We start from the raw sequence: 20,806 nt of genomic DNA, 5'->3' as shown, positions 1-20,806 counted from the left end.
GAGGAATAGGTTGCCTGATTTATGAAGTGGTGAATTCAGTGACAAGAACTTTTTTGAGCCTTGCAAAGAATATGATAGAGTCTGATTAAATCTAATTTGTGACAGTACAAAAAAAGGGCCTTGTACCATCTGTTTGGGGCTGTTCTCAGATGGAAAGACACCGAAGCGTTTACTGAGATTTTCCTTAAATATTTAAATTGTTAAGTCACTGAATTGTTTAACTTGGTCACTCTTTTAAGCACTGGTTGTGCATTTAAATAATCTTAACAAATGTTTTTATTGCTGGTGGACGTTGAACTGGGCTTTTACTACAATTTGGAAACTTTTTTTGCATTCTTGTACTCCTGACTGCTATTCTTCGGAGTTTTTTCGTCTTTGAAAAGTTTTTGTTCTCATCACTAATTGGAATTGCAGGTAACATCTTGAGACGGATAGAAAGTGGTTAGCAGATAGGTAGCGAAGAATTGGCATAAATGGGTATTTTTCTGATTGGCAGTCAGTGACTAGTGATGTTCTGCAGGACCCCAACTATTCACATTACATAATTAATGATTTGGAAGAGGGAACTAAATGTATTATCTCCAAATTTCCAGATGATACAAAGTTGGGTGGGAGGGTGAGCTCCGAGTAGGATACGGAGATGCTTCAGCATGATTTGAACAGACTGAGTGCGTGGGCATATGCACGGCAGATGCAGTATAATGTGGATAAATGTGAGATTATTAATTTTGGTAGCAACAATAGTAAGACATTTTGTTTCTTGAATGGGTGTAAATCGAGAGAGGTGGATTCTCAGTGAGACCTTGCTGTCCTCATCCATCAGTTGCTGGAAGTACAGCAGGTACAACAGACAGTAAAGAAGGCAAATGGTATGTTGGCTTTCATAGCGAGAGGGATTTGAGTATAAGAGTAGGGATGTTTTGTTGCAATTATATAGGGCGTTGATGAAACCACACCTGAAGTATTGTGTGCAGTTTTGGTGTCCTTATCTGTGGAAGGATGTCCTTGCTAAAGAAGGAGTACAGTGAAGGTTTACCAGGCTGATTCCTGGGATAGTAAGTCTGTCATATGAGGAAAGACTAAGTTGGTTAGGATTTTATTTACTGGAGCTTAGAAGAGTGAGAGGGGAATCGCATAGAAATTTATAACATTCTAACAGAGTTAGACAGGGTAGATTCAGAAAGAATGTTCCCAATGGTGGGGAGTCCAGAAAAAGGGGTCATAGTTTGAGGATAAGGAATAAACCTTTTAGAACTGAGGTGAGGAGAAATTTCTTCATCCAGAGGTGAATGTGTGGAATTCACTACTACAGAAAGTAGTTGAGGCCAAACATTGCCTGATTTCAGTAAGAAATTGGGGCTAAAGGGATCAAGGGATATGAGGGGGAAGGGGGGATCAGGATATTGAATTTGATGATCAGACATGATCATAATGAATGGCAGAGCAGGCTCAAATGGCCAAATGTGGCCTACTGCTTCTAGTTCCTATGTCTAATCTGGTCTTCATATGATTCCAGTTCTTTTCTATGGGGTTGGTGAGGTTTCAAAAATCTCTTTCAAAAATACACACTGTCCCAAGAAATCACACAGTTGTAAAACAATCACAAAGAAGTTCAATAATAAGAAGCAAATTGCACAGACCTCTTGTCAATAGCCCATATATTGAACCAGTATCAATCTAACCAGTTGGCTTTGCAGAACTGTCTTTGTTAATTTCAGGAAACTGGTGTCCAACTTAGGAGAGCTATTACACAAACTAATCAAGCAACAACGGAGTTATTCTCAGGTCATCCTTGAAACAACCACTGACAAGATCAGGGTAAGAAGTCTCACAACCAAGGTCTACATCAAGATAAAAGAGATCAGAAATGAGGTACAGTAGTATACATTCAGGTGGGAATAGTTTTGGGACTCCTCAATATTTTCTGTGGATCACATCATGTGGATTTAGTTTTACCACATCAATTTTGATACAACTGAGAGGCTTGCTAGGCTATTGCAAAGAGCAGTGAAAAGTCAATTGCGTTGCTGAGGATATGGAGCCCCATATAGGCCAGACCTGGTTAGGAATAGTAGATTTCCTTCCTGAATGGTCGTTAGTGAATCTCCTGAATTTTTACAATCCAATAATATCATGGTCATCTTTACTGATGCTTGCTTTTTATTCCTGATTTATTTTAATTAACTGAATTTAAATTCCTCAACTACCATAGTGGGATGAGAAATTACATTGGTAATCCAGAGGCCTGGACAGATAATCAAAAAAGATAATCACTATACTATTGTACCCACAAAATAACTCCACATATTACACGAATAGAACAGACTTCCATGCTATTATGGTGTTGTTATTTCAGTCCACAAGAAAACCATACAATACTCTGGCAGGAGCCATGATAGCTTCCTTGTGGCAATCTGCATGCCATCATTAATGAAAAGAATAAGCCTATTAGAAAGGAGGTAAGAAAATAAGAAAGGTTGACAGGAATAAGGAGGGTTTCACAATAATAAAAGCATAGGCCCTGTTGGAATGATTTGTCTCAGTTGCATTTTCTACCATACCTATTATGTGGAGTACAAATGCAAGCAGGAATTCATAAGAGAACTAGCATATGATGTGATGAAATGATTTACAAAAAAGAATTGCAAATGATTTGGTCATGTTTACTGATTTATTTCTGAAAGTGGTTTTTTTTTAGCTTTAGAACAAGCCATTTGTGGCACAAAGTTCAGCAATGAATGTAAACTGTAGCACTAAGATTTAAAGCATGTTACAACATCCATTACAAAGGTAAACATGATTAACTGTAATTATACAATATAAAGCCATTTAACTTATATTACAAAAACTGGAACAATTAGATTTAACATTCGTACACTTAATAAAATAAGCATTACCAAATTTAGTCCTTGAAATTAGATTGTTCAACCGCAGAAATGTGTAAAGGCATCAGATTATATTTCCAGATATTCTAAAAAAAGTTACATGTGCAGTTTTGCACAATGTACTTTAACAGTAGTTCAGTGAAATGCCATCCATATGAACACGAAAAATTATGGTATAAAAACAGTATTTAGTGCACAATTGGTTTCTGCTACTCGTTAGAAGAAGTCAAAATAGAAACCTAAATGTGACTACTATAAATGGGATAATTTTCCAGTTTTGTGCCCTCAGCAGGAGACCTTGTTCAGTAGGAGAGTATATTAGAAGTTTGAGCATGGTTTGCACATCATTTTCCCATAAATCATATACAGTGGACACCCAAACATACAGTACATGCTCACTAGTGATCAGGGGTCCCCACTGGGAATGGAAAGTTGGAAAGTTATCCTGGATTTAAAAGCTTTATCATTCTCTGGCTTAAATATTGTAGTTTTACATAAAAACAGTTGGCAAAATTGCACAGTTGTGGGGTGAACAATTCACAGCACATATACACTTGTCAACATTCAGGTACACAGTACTTATTGCAGCACACACACACAAACAATTTATATGTTTACACTGTCTATTTTAATTTAAAGTGCTGTTTTCTCATTGTTCCTGACATATGACCTAGCAGGGAAGGAAATTCGCTTTTTCTCTGTTCTCCATGATTGCTTTCCATAACTTGCATAGCATTCCACCCCTGGGAAGAGACGAAAAGACAATGATGACTGGTTGATCACAAAATATTGCCGTCCAAATCGTGCAAAGCTGTCTGGTGTGGAGCAACTGGTAGTGTGCTACCGAATAAACCTGTTGGACTTTAACCTGGTGTTGAGACTACTTATTGTGCCTACTCCAGTCCAGTGCTGGCAACTCCATGTTGTGGAGAGTAACCAAGAAACAAGAAGTAATACAATTCCATTATTTCATCTTCATTTTTTTTTAGTTGAACAGCAGAATCCTGGTAAACATCCCCTTATATATCTCCTATAATTAATAATTCAATTCTACAAACTTTGCATAATGCTTTGAAAATATTTTACATAAAATTCAGTGGATTGCAATCGACAATCATACATTGCAGTTATAGTTCTGAATCAATTGCTAGCAAATTGCCAAGGACAGTGGACCCAAGATGAAACTCTGGATTACATCAGAGCTAGATCTACAGGAATTGAGGGAAAGGCTGTTGGAAGAAATAAAATTACAGCGTCGGGACAGAGAGAAGGGTAATTACACAAATAGCAGTACCAACATGGTGGCTTGAAAAGAATAGAATGGTCACGAGAATCAATGGTAGCAGAGAGCCAAGGACAGGCAGACACATAGGATAATGTTGGTGATTTTGACCAAGGCATTCCAATGCTGTTAAAGTTACAAATCTAGTCTAAAAGGATTAAAAAGGGAAGTGACAAGAGTGATGCAACTGCACTCAGATAGCTTTAATGTGTTTGAGGACATGTGTTAGGCATGTGACCATCTTCCTTGTAAATGTGCCCAAGTTAGCACAGTTGCCTATGATGAATGGAATATCTAACTTTAAAATGACTGCCACATTTGTGATTTTGTCTTTCCGTGAGATGCTCAGTTTGCATTGCAAACATTGAAGATGAAACTTGTAGAGCTTCCTTTTTCTGTAGGTGTATGTCATCCATAATTCATAGCCGTATTACAAGATGCTGATACAATGGGATTCATAAGCCAGTATTTTGAGCTCTAGCGTCAGTTTGATGGTTTTATATGCACAAGTTGAGGTTGGATTGTCAAAGTATATAGATCCTTAAGGATCCAAGGAACAAGATGCTGCACAGATCATGATGCAGGAGGAGGTGATTCAGACACATGAATGGTTTAAAATTTATAAAGTGCACATATTAAATAGGCTGTCTGTACTTAAGAGTTGACAAGGCAGCAGTGCCGATGAGATGCATCCAAGAACACTGGTGGTGCCAGAGAATTGGAGATTTGCAAACATTGTACCCTCATTTGAAAAATAATGTAAACATAACCCAGCAACTACAGGCCAACCAGTTTAACTCGAGTGATGGGGAAATGTCCGAAAGTGAAACTGCGGATGAAACTGTCACATGCAAATACATGTTAATTAAGGAAAGCCAGAATGGATTTGTTAAGGGCAAAACAAAACTTATGAAATGTAGGGTAAAGCCACATTCATGTAAATACAAAAGAAAAATAATGCAGATGCTGAAAACCTGATAAAAAGGAAAAAATGATGGAAACATTCAGCAGTTCAGGCAGAATCTTTGAAGAGAAATACAAGGCCTGATTTTACCATCAACTTGAGCCTGTTTTTGGGTGCAAAAACTTGGTAAAGTCGGGCATGAGGTGAATAGCATGATTCATGCTCATCTGTGCCAGTTCCTCCTTTAGCGAGGCCTGAAAATGGATGTGATCAGGATGCATGCATTTAAATTGACTTAATGGCTGGTGAAGCCATCTTTATTGGCATTTCCCCCTTTACCACTGCATTCGCCCATTCAGAATTGGCACAAAACAGACATGCTCCATAGCAGTCTGATTTGGGCACTCCAGTTAGTGAAGAGATAGGTGCCTAGCATCTGACGACTCTCTGTTTGAGATCGGTTGCGGGGGGGGGGGGAGCGGAGGTGGGGGCGTCTGCTGCCACTCTGCCTGAGATCAGTGGGGGAGGGGGGAAAGGAAGGGTCCGTTGCCACTCTACCTGAGATTAGTGGTGGGAAGAGGGGGTCCTCTGCCACTCTGCCTGAGAGCAATGCGGCGGGGGGAGGGAAGTTCCGCTGCCACTCTGCCTGAGATCAGTTGGGGGGAGGGGCCCGCAATTGGTCTGGGAGGTGGGGTGAGGGTATAAGGGGGTCAATAATGTTCTGGGGGTGCGGCAATGTCTGTGGGGGCTGGGGGAAGCATTATCCAGTTCAGGAGGGATGTGGCAGGGAGCAGCATTCTATTTTTTCTCTGTGCGTGCGCAATTGGAGGCGCCAATCGGAGCAGCAGTGTTTCGGGCGTGTTAAGCCCTGCTCACAGGCTTGTGCAGTGCGATTTAGATTTGCTGATATTTTTGCAGGCAGAGTGCATAAGGGGGTGCCTGAGAATGGGTCCAGAAGTTGGATCTGAAACACTGAAGGTTTAAAGTCCACCCATCTATGAATCAAAATGGTAAAATAGGGCCCATAGAGTTAACATTTAGGTTAGGAAATGTTAACTTTATTTTTCTCTCTTCACAGATGCTCCCTAACCTGTTGAGTATTTCAAGCATTTCCTTTATTTAACGTAAATACACAAGTGTCTTCTCCCTCATCTCCCCAACGTTTCCATTTCCCAACTCTTGGGCGGGATTTTCTGCACCCTTGCAGTGTTTTTCGCAGTAATGGAGGTGGCCTTCTTTTCCATTGTATGCATCACCCCTCCATCAGGAAACCCACAGCAAGAGTTCGCCATCAGTGGAGACAGGAAGATCCCACCGGTGGGAACGGCCGGAAAATTCCTGCCCTCATCTCTGACTTCATGTAGTAGCACAGTTAAATAAAGAAATTACCTCAACCTCAAACATTTCAGATCATCTCTCGTCATGTAGTTCAGAACATCAATCAGATTATAGTCATCTGCCACAAACTGAATGAAATATAAAAGAAATGATCACAGTAACTATCATGTCATGTACCACAAGACTGAATTACAAAAATTATATATTTTTAATCTGACTACCATAACCTGCAATTAAAAATAACAGATTTTCATTTATGCTCACTTATCCCATATTGCCCACATTTACATGTTCTATGGTGGGAGGATTATACTAATGTTCTAGATTTAAAGCAGTGACTGTTTGATCTATCAATAAAATACTGATTAGAAACATGTTACACAATTTTTGAAGTAGAATAGTTATATTTGGAAGATGAAAAACAACATGGAACTAGTAAAGCACAGCATCCATGCTCATAGTCATTAGCATCCTTCTAGTTTGCATGCAACAACAATTGTTATTTTCAGATTAGAAACAATACCAAACATTACTTGAGATCAATAAATCTGTACTTGACATCTTCCTTTGATAAATCTGGTAGCATCCATACTTACTCTACATTATGTCCCCAGCACCAGTTATTCCTGTGTAGTGTGCTGCACATGTACAAGTGTCTTAGCAATTCAGCATTTCAAGTAAACAACATAGAGATGATGCAGGGACTGGCGGTTAAAACATTCTCGGTTGAGATGTGATGTTTCATATTAACAGATCAGGACACCTGAGGCATATTCTGCACCTGCTATGGCAGCCATTGAAAGAGTGTAAAGGAAAATCTGCACAGGTGTGCAACATGCAGCTAATCCGATATCATCTCAATTACACTACTGGTAAAAGATCAAGTTACCATGATTATTTGTACAGATGAATGGAATAATACATAAAACTGGTGGCCAGAAGATGACCTGTAAATGAATGCATGTAATCTTACCCTATCTATTGTATCTTCATCAGCTCCGTGTTTCCTCAACCAGTCAATAAGCTCAGGATCTCCAGTGTTCACTGGAGAAGAATCATAGCGACACACAGTTAGAATAGGTTGGTCTATTAAAAAAATTGAAAATAAACAGAAATTCAGTTAATATTGGAATGAAATGAAAATAAGGACATTAGAAGTTGAATGAAGGCTAACTTTAGTTGGATCCAGAAACAACCATTTTGAAAAAAAGTGAAGAAACAAAAAAAAAGACACTAAAAAAACTGCACTACGTAAAATCTTAAGAACATTGAACTCCATCTGTACAGTTGCTTTGTGACTTGGTTAACAGTATTGCCAAGTAAAAAGTACACATGGTTTTTAAATTTGTATAATACAGAATTAGTTCACTATTTTTAGCTATTGTATGGATTACAATGATTAGGCTCTGAAAATTTGTGACAGTTCATCCCAATTTAGAATTTGGGATCCATTTATGAATGACTTTGGTGCTGACTCCAATAAAGTATGAAGCGGTGTATGCTGGCAGCCGGCCTACCAGAAGAACCAAGGATATCAGGTCCCGACAAGTGAGGATACAGGGGCCTTCCCTGAAAGAAATGGTTGGTATGTCTGTCATTCACCTTTAAAAATAATACTTTTATCATATCTTCAATGACCAAGACCACAAACCAGTTTGGATCTCCAGTTAAGTCCTTCATGTGCCACTGTTCTTGTCACAAAAAGGGAAAGTGGGTGACCTGTCCTAAGTTGTTCCATTGCATTCCAACACCACTTTATCAGAGAGTGCACAATGAACCACTGATTCCCACAATTAATTCTTACTGGACTAAAAATCCAACTGGTGGTTGGCGATTGGTGACTAATGGAGTGCCGCAGGGATCGGTGCTGGGGCCTCAGCTATTTACCATTTATACAGATGATCTGGAGGAGGGGGCTGAGTGTAGGGTAACGAAATTTGCTGATGACACAAAGATGAGTGGAAAAGCAAATTGTGCGGAGGGTGTGGCAAGTCTGCAGAGGGATCTAGATAGGCTGAGCGAGTGGACGATGACCTGGCAGATGGAGTATAATGTTAGCAAGTGTGAGGTTATCCACTTTGGCAGGAATATAGTATGAGGGATTACTATTTAAAGGGCGAAAAGCTGCAGCATGCTACGGTGCAGAGGGACCTGGGGGTCCTTGTGCATGAGTCGCAAAAACCCAGTCTGCAGGTGATCAAGAAGGCGAATGGGATGCTGGCCTTTATACTGATGCGGATAGAATATAAAAGCAGGGAGGTCTTGCTGCAACTGTACAGGGCACTGGTGAGGCCGCAGCTGGAGTACTGTGTGCAGTTTTGGTCGCCGCACTTGCGCAAGGATATTTTGGCCTTGGAGGGAGTGCAGAGGAGGTTCACTAGGCTGATACCGGAGATGAGGGGGTTGGACTATGAAGAGAGACTAAATAGACTGGGTCTGTACTTGTTGGAGTTTAGAAGGATGAGGGGGGATCTTATAGAGACGTATAAGATAATGAAGGGGATGGATAGGGTAGAGGTAGAGAGATTCTTCCCGCTCAGAAAGGACAGTAGGAATAGAGGGCACAGCCCCAAGATAAGGGCGGGGCAGTTTAGAACGGAGTTGAGGAGGAACTTCTTCACTCAAAGGGTGGTGAATCTCTGGAATTCTCTGCCCGTTGATGTGGTGGAGGCTACCTCGCTAAGTATATTTAAGTCACGGGTAGATAGGTTTCTGATACGCAAGGGAATTAAGGGTTATGGGGAGAAAGCGGGAAAGTGGAACTGAGCCACTTCAGATCAGCCATGATCTTATTGAATGGCGGGGCAGGCTCGAAGGGCTAGATGGCCTACTCCTGCTCCTACTTCTTATGTTCTTATGTTCATGATATCACAAAGTAGATAACAATTTCAGTTTGAAACAAGCTGCTCAAATATTTATTTAAACAGACAAAATAAACATACAACAGCAAAAGAGAATTATTACACCCTGAACAACATGTAACATGGAAAAAATATGAATGCCCAGGTCAGGATAAAGTTTGGTTGTGGTGTTCCCTCCCAAGGTGTAATGGGCTGTCAACTTACAATATTCAAACATGAATAGTATTTGGGCAAGGTAGTGAATGGCACCTCAAGGTACGAAATCATACTGCAGGAATGGTCTGTCTGTCAACTTTCTGACTTTGTGTTCATGGAGGGCTAATTCAGCAAGTGAGTGAGGTTGAACGATTAATCTTTACATCTATTAGAAGATTAGAGGGTTTAAATGTAAAACAGAAGATTTTTATTTATGCACAAGTCCGAAACAGAAACTAAAAATGACAAAAACATAAATAACATGAATCAGTAGTTGATAGAAACATACAGCACAAAACAGTGCCCATTCACCTCACCGTGTTTGTGCTTTGAAAGAGATATTTGATTAGTTGTACACCCTTGCTCTGTCTCCAAAACCCTGCCATAATTTAAATTTTTCCATTTTAATAAACAGCACATTGACTTGATCTCTTTTACATATAAATATTATTAATTCAAATTGACTAACAGAAAAAAACCCCCCAAACTTCTTTATATGGGTTACAAAGTAAAGGTGAAAGACAAGCCAAAGAAGGATCTATCAGAATGTGTGACCAACAAGGATTTCAAAGAGGAGGTGATAGGGTAAAATAAGGTGAGGTGCTTGAAAGAGAAGGCACAAAGCAGGAATAAAGATATGGCTTGGAAATTTGGCTCCATCTTTGTAATCTCCTCTAGCCTCACAACCCTCCTGGATATCAGAACTTCACTGATTCTTGCTTCTAATGCATCACCACTTTTAATTGCTCCAGCTGTGGTGGCTATGTCTTCAACTGCCTAAATCCCAAACTCTGGAATATCCTTTTCTTTCTTTAAGACACTCCTCAGAACCTACTTCTTTGACCAAGTTTTTAGCCATCTAATCTAATATCTCCTTATATAGCTTGGTATTATACTTTGTCTTATAATGCCGCTGCAAAGTGTCTTAGGATATTTCATTACATTAAAAATAAGTTTCTTGTTGAACATCTTCACTGTTGCTCATTTGCAATTGGTCCACTGGAAGTGCAGCAAAGTCATATTTACAAATATAAATGGTATTTTTCACCACATTTCTGGTGATGTCCTAGCTTTGTCGAAGGAGCAACCCATGGAAAGTAATGGCCTAAGTAATAAAGACTATATTAATGCTTGAAAATTACAACCAAGTGGGGGAAGCTTTGGTAAAATATAAGGTGTTGTCACCCATGAACTAAGTTTGAATCAAGCAGGAGATCAATATAATCATCCATTAAGCACTTCTGCTTTCTTCAAAAATACCTTCTACCTTGATTTTGTTGGTTGAAACTGATTTAGATACAGCAACTGCTGTTTAAACCCTGACTGAACCAGCCTCCTCCTCCTCTCCTGAGCACCTTCCAATTCAAGAAAGGGATCCTAATACAGACCCCCACCAGTTAGTCCAAATTGAGGTTGTGTTATTTTTAAAGCAGTTAACAATTAAAGGGTTAAAGAGCTTGTTGCAATTAGAATATGTGGAGTCAAAACAAGGCTTTGACGTATGATCATTTTACTCAAGACTTACCTATTGGTTGTGACCTCAATCTGAGCAATTTAATTTCATGCTCCTTTTCTTCTATAGCTTGATGAAGAAGAATTTGATAATCCTTTTCCTTCTGAATAAGCTCTTCTAAAAGTCTACAAAAATGATTAGAAAATCTTTAACACTGCTTTGTAAAATTCAGTTTCATCATAATTTTAAAAGCCATATTTAACTTAAACTTTCCCACTAGTTTGTAACACTCAAACTGCATGTGCATCAAATACATATTTTGGTGAAGATCTGTTTTGAATGACACTGAAGTTGAAATTAAATTTCTAGTGGAAAATGGAAGATACATTACCTCCCACTGTCCATGGGAGTGCATTTTCATCTTAACAGAGTATGGATAAACCATACATTAAGCATATTATGTTTAAATATTACTATAGTGTTTTCAATAAACATGGTCTTCTGCTCACACCATACAACTTGAGGACCTGTGATTGCAGTTGTTCATTTGAAATCAAAACTAAATAATCAATTACTATCGATTTCTTGACTGTTCCCCCCCCACCCAAAAAATACTTTTTGCAGATAATCAAAAGAACTAATGCTGTGTGAACAGTGCATTAATATAATGAAATGATCCTGCCAAGTAGGCAATATTTATTTTTAATTCCCTATCCTCTGCATTGCCAATATCAAAGTAGTGTGTTCCAAAAAAAATTGTACTCAAAACATTGACTCTGGGCAGACTTTTGTCATTTTTGACCAAGAGTTGACAACAGTAGCCCACTCCAGCAGTGCCACTGGCACTGCCTCCAGCACTGCCAGGGCATGACCCTCACGCCCCCATCCTAAGGACTGTATTTAACTGCGTGCCTCTGGCAGGGACCACTCAGGGTCCCTGGTGGCCCATTTCTGATATAATGTGATGTCAGCAGGGTTGGGGGTGGGAGAGAAAAAAAGTCATAATGTGGAGGCATTCTACAGCAGGGAAGCCTGTTGATGGGATGCAAATGTATGGTAATGGGGTTTCTGACTTTTTGTGGTGGGAACCCTATTATGCCATTAACTGAAGGGGTGGGACAATTTGATTAGCCCTTTGGGGACTCCTATTGGATTCTCTGTCTTCTTCAGGTTTTCTACCCATCGAAAATTAAGGTGGAGAATCCCAGCCTTTTGTTTCTCTCTCCACAGATGCTGCCAGACCTGTTAAGTTTTTTCAGCAATTAGTTATTATTTCAAAATAATGTCTTGTTGTTGCAAGATTTCACTGTTAAGAATATTGCCTTTCTTGTATAAATGGGATCTGAAGACGTTCACAAAATTTGAAATGTAAATAGTTTTATCGAGTCTGATTTGATTTATTAAGAGTTTATTAATACATTTGAGATATTCGCTGGAATTCTAACATTCCGCCTGCCATAGGAATTGGAGCAGGCAAGGGGTGCACAATGGAGAGGCCTTAAAATCCCACCCAATGAAATTTACCTGCTGGTTTCTAATTTGAGCCGTCCCAACTGCATACTCAATGTCCTGTGTACATATTGGGAATCATGGGACAACGTTGAACTAAGGGTGCTAACGCCCGAGGTTGGTATTGGGTCCTCATTCACAGCATTTGGCCGTTGAGTTTGAGAGAGAGTTGGCTCATTGTGATCTTCATCATCACCATCCTCATCATCTGCTTCTTCTTGGTCTGCAGCATCACTCCCAGAGGCAAGGCTGAAATGTGGTCTCAGTTCTATAGGAAGACAACAACAGCATACTGTGCCAACCCGTTACAGTACTGTCTGAAAGTGAAAAGGCTATAGACTTTTTTGGAAAATACACTCGCTGCTGAATTTGAAGTTAGCCTTAAATTAGTTTTGGGCTCTGACAATTCCAAACAATGGTATATTCACTTACACTTTATTTATGTAAATTAACTAATACAGAATGCTTTTTGTATGTGCATATTAAATCAACATTTTCAACTTAGAGTAAGATCTCTTGAAATTCATAATACATATTTTAAGGATAATGTTTCAACACTTGAGGGTAAAAACAAAGGTCAGAAATTTCCTTGGGATTGCTGATCAGTAGAAACTCCTTTTGTGTATCCATTTGGATGTTGTGATGAACTTAAGTTATAGCAAAAAACCTCAAGAAGTTACTTCTATAAGCAATTAGATACATTTGTTGCTGATATGTAAATAAAATAATCAATTTAAAAAGGTAATTGGGCCTTTGCGCTGTGATGGCCCACAACCCCAAGTAGGCAAAACAGGAATATGCACATAGAGCACTATACACAGTTCTGGTATCCATGGTAAAGATTGAAATGCATAGTCTTAGTCTTAGGTTATTTTGCCTTTGTGAAATCCCTTGGCCACTTCAGCTAATTGCTATTATGCTTGCATAATGAGTCAATCATCAAAACTTTCAATTTAAGCAGCTTGACAAGAGTCCCACTTTCATTTTATTACTACACAACCTTTTCATCAAAAAGAAGAGCAAATGATAGAGAGATTGAGTGGGCATAGAAAAATTATCCAATTCAATTTTTTTTTGGTTCAACACTTAGGTCACATAATTGGTTTTAGAGAAAAGCACCATTGAAAATGTAGTAATTAATACAAATAATGCTTGTCTTTAATTGATTTTTTGATTCCGTAACACATTAGGAATCTTTTTGAGGAAATAAAACATGGACACAAAACAGCACTTTAGTAGATTTTTTCGAGACCATCTGGTGCTAGTGGAATCATTAATTAGGTTACTTCATATCAGTACAATTACTGATGCTTGAAACTGTGGAATTCTTAAGTAGCCAGATACCCACTGGAACAGCAATGACTCACCAGGTACAAGAATGGTAATAGCCGTCTGCACAGCCTTGCGAATGATGTTATCCAAAGCAAACATCCAGTGAGGTTTAATATTATGGGTTCTCAGGACTTTATTTACCTAGTGTCAAGAAGTAAAATATGAGCTTTTATTAATACTTGTTCTAAAATCTTTAAGACTTTTCACAGAACAGTATAGATAGCCAAAATTGAACCTATGCATCCAGGCAATAAAACGATCAAAATGCTCAAAAGACATAGGTATTTTGGTTTTGGTGACAGATTTTTTGGTGTATCTGATGCATAGCATTTCTACATCAAAACGTTAAATTTCAGTGTGTCTTTAAAGTACTGCAAAAATGTATAAAAGGTATTTCATTTTAACACCGAAATACAGAGAAAATATACAGCAAAGTTAATCATGCAGAAAAGAAAAAGAAGTTCACTATTTCAATGCAATTCTTCACCTGAGCTGAGGTCTCCAAAATTATGTTATTAATTTTCCTTCACATGCTAACTGACGCGAAGTGCAATTTAAGTATTTTATGTTTTTGGATTTTTCATAATTTGATTTTTAAAAAGTTATATAATAACACTGCTATCCTTTGTGATAATTAGAATAAACAAGCTTAAAATTACACAGAAGAAATGCAGCTCGACAATAGCTTGCTTTAATGTGTTATTACAGAGCTAAGGGATTCTCACAGTAACTTCATTGCAGTGTTAATGTAAGCCTACTTGTGACACTAATAAATAAACTTAATCTATTTCCTCTGAAAGAAACAGTGAAGCTGATTGAGGCTGCAAGGATCTTGCAAAAGACTTAAAAATTGAATCGAATTATAATAGTCACAATATAGTAAAAAGAATTAAGCATATATCATGTATGGAATTTGTTGGTAATGCTCCAATCATGGTGGCCTCCTGAGGATTTATAGTTGATTTAAACCTCTCTAAATGAAGAGGCAATCCTAATGGTTCACACAACAGATGTTGCGTTCATTTACTTTTTAAATTAAGCAATTAACTTCAAAATAGGCATGAAAGTGTAAAACATTACATCTGCAAATATACTTAGCAAGCTGAGAAAGCATCAGAGCACTTAATTCTATCATGCAGGAACAATTTACCCTTGTGTTTTGAAACAATATGCGACAAAACAGATCTGACATGCATTTAGGTTAGTTAGATTAATGAAAATGTTAGAATGAACGTGCTCACAAGGCTGTGCTGCCAATGCAGTCTTTCTTAATTTCTGAATGCAGTTTTACCTCAACATAGCACGTTCACTGGCTCAAAACTCTCTCATTTTGTGGAAATTTACAGCTTTGCTCATGTTTGAGTTCAACTTACCTGTTATGTAGAACTGAATACCTAAAGAATAAGCTGTGTAATAAGTTGCATGGAATTTCTCCAGTTCATTAGGGAACACACATTCCCCAAAAAACTTGAACTTGCTGAAATGTGATATTTGGAAAAGAAAAATGCCAGTAGGCTCAACAAGATCATCTGCTTTTCATGAATCAATTGTACTCCATGGTGTCAAACTCTTAAAGGACTTTATGTTCAAGACCATGATGTACAAAAACACTTGTGCAAATAAATTACATCCGTCCAATTGCAATGGGATCTTGCTCAATTGGGCCAGTGGGCTGACACATGGCAGATGGAGTTTAATTTAGATAAATGCGAGGTGATGCATTTTGGTAGATTGAACCAGGGCAGGACTTACTCAGTTAATGGTAGGGCGTTGGGGAGAGTTACAGAACAAAGAGATCTAGGGGTACATGTTCATAGCTCCTTGAAAGTGGAGTCAAGGTGGGCAGAGTGGTGAAGGTGGCATTCGGCATGCTTGGTTTCACTGGTCAGAACATTGAATACAGGAGTTGGGATGTCTTGTTGAAGTTGTACAAGACATTGGTAAGGCCACACTTGGAATACTGTGTGTAATTCTGGTCACTCTATTATAGAAAGGATATTATTAAACTAGAACGAGTGCAGAAAAGATTTACTAGGATGCTACTGGGACTTGGCGGATTGAGTAATAAGGAGAGGCCGAATAGATTGGGACTTTTTTCTCTGGAGCATAGGAGGCTGAGAAGTGATCTTATAGAGGTCTACTACTACCTCTGGCAGCTTGTTCCAGACAGTCACCACCCTCTGTGAAAAATTTCCCCTCTGGACACTTCTGTATCTTTTCACACTCGCCTTAAACCTATGCCCTCTAGTTTTAGACTTCCCTACCTTTGGGAAAAGAAAGGTAAGGAAGTCTAAAACTAGAGGGCATAGGTTTAAGGCGAGAGGGGGAAGATACAGAAGTGTCCAGAGGGGAAATTTTTCAGACGGTGGTGAGTGTCTGGAACAAGCTACCAGAGGTAGTAGTAGTAGTAGTAGAGGCAGGTACAATTTTGTCTTTTAAAAAGCATTTAGATAGTTACATGAGTACGATGGATATAGAGAGATAAGGGCCAAATGCAGGCAATTGGGATTAGCTTAGGGGTTTAAGGACGCATGGACAAGTTGGGATGAAGGGCCTGTTTCCATGTTGTAAACCTCTATGACTCTGTATGCAGATGATTGCTGTCTCATGGTTGGGGTCATGTTCCAAACCGAAATAACCCCAGGCGTCCTTGTTGAAGCTTGATTCCCCACATCCCATCTTCTATGTTCCATAAAACAGTGACAGATTGAGAGGGACTGCACAATGCACCAATAACTGCAGGAATGAAGCATGGTGGGATGAATGGTGGGACTTTCACAGATAGATGGAAAGTGCTCAGCAGGCAAGAAAACAAAAAATTCTTTAACTTTCAATCTAGCTGCTAGTGGCAATGTCAAGGAGATTAATCTTTCATTCCGGGAGACTCTTGCGTAATATTACCCTGAACTTTTTGGGCTGGTTTTCTGATTAGTGAGATTCATGCTGGATTGGTAGCAATAAACCTAGTGAGCAATAACTCTGGATTTAGTATCATTTAGATGTTTCTGATGACTAAGCTGATTTTGTATTCACCTGCCTCATGTGGAGGGTGGGGTGTTCGCAGGAAAAGTGGTTGCAGATCTTGTTGAGGCTGAGCAATCTTTCTCCCCCACAATCATTTGCCTTACCTAGTGTGATAAATTATCCCATGATCATGCGCACTGGGTAATGGCGATTTCTTAACTTTAATCTCCTTTTCTGCTCCACCAAAAGTATTGCTGGACACCAGACACCCAACAGTGTTGTTTCAGACACCTATCACGACACCACCATCTCCCTCATTTCTTCTGCTTCTTGATATGAGCATATAAATATTCACATATATATCCGCTATTCATCCGATGCCACTGAATCAAAAACCCTGAAACTCCATTCTTAACTGCAGTGCAAGTGTACCTACACTACATGAACAGCAGCAGTTCAAGAAAGTGGCTTAGATCCACCTTTTCAAGGGCAATTAGGGGTGAGGCATAAATGCTGGTTTTCCCAGTGAATCCACACCCACAATGAAGCAATTAAAAAAAAATAAAATGCCTGTTTATTTTTTTTTGAATGGAGGTATGAACCTCTTTCAGAGTAGGTAAGTGTATAGGGCCATCAGGGAAACTAGAATATATTGTATTCAAAAATCCATAAAACCAATATAAATACATTGTTGACAGATGCAATTTATTTACACAAGTGTTTTTGGACATCATGGTTTTGAACATAAAAGCAAAATACTGTGGATGCTGGAGATCTGAAATAAAACAGAAAAAAACTCAGCAAATGCAAATGTGGCAACATTTGTGGAGGAGGAAAATGGAATTAATATTTCAAGTCCAATATGACTCTTCTTTAGAGTGTTCCATTAACTCTGGGTGAAATTTTACAGCCCCTCCCATGAGCGGGAATTTCCAGTACTGCCAAAGTCAGTTGGCTCATCGCATTTTCTGTCCCCATCCCCCTCATGACGAGGTAAAGTGCTGAATTTTTCCAGCACTTCATGTTTTTTTTATGTAAATCACAAATGTTATTAGAACACTTTTCATGTCAGGTGAACTGAACAGTATGGTTTGTCACATATGGAGGAATTGTGTAGATCCATGTTCACCAACAACTACAGTGAGAGAGGCCAGACGCATTTCATACAGGACCCTCAACATCCAGAAGACACCAGGACTTCAAGAAATGTTTTCCGATCAAAATAAATAAATGAGAACTTACAGCTTCTTGGAAGCCAAAGAGCACCATCTGAATCTGGTTAATGGCATGATTGTCAAAATCCAACTCCAGCTTCAGCTGAGATAGGGTGGCTGAGATGATTTTGCGATCAGTTGATCTTACAAACTCCCGCAAACTAACAATAAGTGTACTGATATGCTCAGATTTCAGCTTTGGTTCTTCAGAACCCTGTGAATTAAGAAAACAGATAGAATGCATTTCTTAGTTTCTAAAAAACTTGACATTATGTACTTATAGGGGCACATCTTCCTGTTCCACTGGCTCAGTGTACTGGATCACCTGGGTGCAATGTAGAAAGTTAAAACATTGGGGAACATCACATGCATATTTTACATCAATTAGTGAAATTGAAGCAGACTAAATAACAGCCATGTAATGCTTCTTGGATAGCTTTCCTCTGCACTTGGCATCTGGGCAAACTCAATTGACTCAGACAAATATCTATTCCATGTACTGTGCATCCCAAAGGATTAACACTTTTGTTTTACTAAACACATGTTCCATCTAGATGGCTGCAAGCCGATGCACCCGACAGTCATAATTCGGTATCAAGTGAATCCTCTGTGGTGGGTCTGTACTATTCCAGAACATTGTTCATGATTGACTATCTCACTAATTGAATGGGAGGCTTAGACCAGTAACAAAAGATGTGGGTTCACCAAGTAACATTGGAAATCAATGCCCCATTGACTCTACTGGTCATGCATGGTCAAAAAGCAGAAAACATACTAATTTGTTGCACTAACGAGCTACCTGATTTTAAGTGGTCAAACCGTTATCTGGGTAGAATTTTACAGCCCCTCCCATGAGTGGGAATATCCGCTCGTAGGATGGGCTGTGTGCATGCCTGCACACACCTGCAAACGTGACTTAAAAAAATGCATACTTAAGCTCTCTGGACTGGGCAAGAGGGGAATGTTCTTACGGGGCAGTGGGGAAAAAGTATGCGTTCCATAAGAGGCCAACGAAATATTTACCTGTTTGGATTTTTCATCATCTTAATTTCAAGACTTATGTGCAGGGTAATGCCCAAATAAATTAATGCATTGTTAACTAAATTTGAGAGCAAAAGACTTGCATTTATATGGCACCTTTCATGACAACAAGACGGTCCAAAGCACTTTACATTTAATGAAGTACTTTTGAAGTTCAGCTTGTGTTGCAATGTAGAAAATGTGGCAACTAATTTGTTCACAAACAGTAACATGATAATGGCCAGGTAATCTGAATTTGTGACATTGACTGATGGATAATTATGAACTAGGACACCAAACTCCCCTAGCTCTCCTTCAAAGTAGTTGTATGGAATCTTTTACATCCATCTGAAAGAGAAATTGGGCCTCCATAATATCTCGCCTCAGAGGCAACACCTCTGACAATACAGCGCTCCCTATTTAGAGCACTGCAGCGCCAACCTTGATTTTTATGCTGAAATAGGACTTGAAATCACAAACTTGCGGCTCAGAGATGAGTGCGTTATCAGCTGAACGACAGATGATACTTATTATCTTATAACCAGTTAAGTCCTAAGGTTAAAAAGAAAATCAAACATGTTTGCAATATATTTGACTGCAGCATACTTGTAAATCAGCTGCTGGGTCAAGCAATCAAGTATGTGCAATTGCACAATGTTAAGGAACTGGATGATGGGGATTATGGTGTGGCACCGAGGTTCTTGCTGCAACCCATAGCATTGCGAGTACCGGTTGGGTTCTTAATGATGCCAAGGTTAATTAATCTGCAGGATTGAGAAAACACCAACTCCTAAACAGTTCATCAGCTGCTCGCTTTAGCTCCATGGTTTTGTAACAATTCCATTCATAGAACAAACTGCAATCATTCAGCATGAGATTTGCAAGGACTGCATTTCAGCCAATATTTTGGATAATTTGGGGATGTCATTGTAAATTTTAACCACAACAGTAGAACGTTAAATATTGCTGGGAACAATTCCACACTACCCTTGCACCTTGCCCTCATGCAATTCCTTGTTAAATTGCACTTGTCTGGTGTACTATAGCCTCAACCAATCTACGTGCTGACATCACGCTCACACTCAGAATTGTTGTCTCACTTTGAAATTCCCCAATCCTGGCATTCTGTGGGTGAAGTAACAAAGGCACCTTGAAAAGGGGGAATAATGAAGTGCCCTAATAGCTATGTTATAATAAAAGAGAATCAGCCTGACAGATTTACTGAAATTTTTTGAGGAAGAATTGCTGAGACCAGAATATACCAGCACAGTGGTACAGTAGTTAGCACTGCTGCCACACAGCACCATGGATGCCGGTTCGATTCCAGGTGACTGTTTGTGGAGTTTGCATGTTCTCCCTGTGTCTGTGTGGGTTTTCTTTGGGTGCTCCGGTTTCCTCCCACAATCCAAAAAATATGCTGGTTAGGTTGATTGGCCATGCTCAATTGTGTCAGGGAGACTAGCAGGATAAATAAGTGGGGTTACAAGGATAGGGCCTGGGTGGGATAGTTGTCAGTGCAAGCTCCTTGGACTGACTGATTTTCTTCTGCACTGTAGGGAATCTATGATTCTATATCTTCACAATGCAATTTGGGAATAGGCCTCCAGGTGGCAGAGATCCTTTAACACAGCATGTGTGCACCCACTCAAAAGATGCAGAGTGCTGAGCGGGAAAGGGATCCAGCTGAGAATACATGAGAATTTCATGATCAGAAAAGGTATTGCAAAATCTAGGAGAGAATTCTCATTATCTTTAGGCATTCTGTCAGGCACTTTGTCCAGATTTGATTTGATCCTGTCACTTTGTGACTAATATAGAAGCACCTAGAAAAAGGTCACAGGACATCCAC

At 39.2% G+C, this 20,806-nt stretch overlaps 1 protein-coding gene across 1 annotated transcript in view; it reads right to left on the bottom strand.

The window, feature by feature from the left end:
- Positions 1–2,652: 2,652 nt before the first annotated feature.
- Positions 2,653–20,806, bottom strand: part of LOC145345099 (mitogen-activated protein kinase kinase kinase 5-like) — a 139,750-nt gene continuing 121,596 nt past the window's right edge. Inside the window, 8 exon segments of the mRNA XM_080192701.1 lie at positions 2,653–3,583; positions 3,586–3,628; positions 6,461–6,537; positions 7,383–7,495; positions 10,991–11,103; positions 12,443–12,695; positions 13,795–13,900; positions 17,966–18,151. Of these exon segments, the coding sequence (XP_080048827.1) occupies positions 3,509–3,583; positions 3,586–3,628; positions 6,461–6,537; positions 7,383–7,495; positions 10,991–11,103; positions 12,443–12,695; positions 13,795–13,900; positions 17,966–18,151 (966 nt within the window). The 3' untranslated portion in view covers positions 2,653–3,508.

The sequence above is a fragment of the Carcharhinus amblyrhynchos genome, chromosome 7 (assembly GCF_965287045.1).
Source record: "Carcharhinus amblyrhynchos chromosome 7, sCarAmb.v2.hapA, whole genome shotgun sequence".
Lineage (NCBI taxonomy): Eukaryota > Metazoa > Chordata > Chondrichthyes > Carcharhiniformes > Carcharhinidae > Carcharhinus > Carcharhinus amblyrhynchos.
This window is presented reverse-complemented; position numbering and strand designations above follow the sequence as displayed.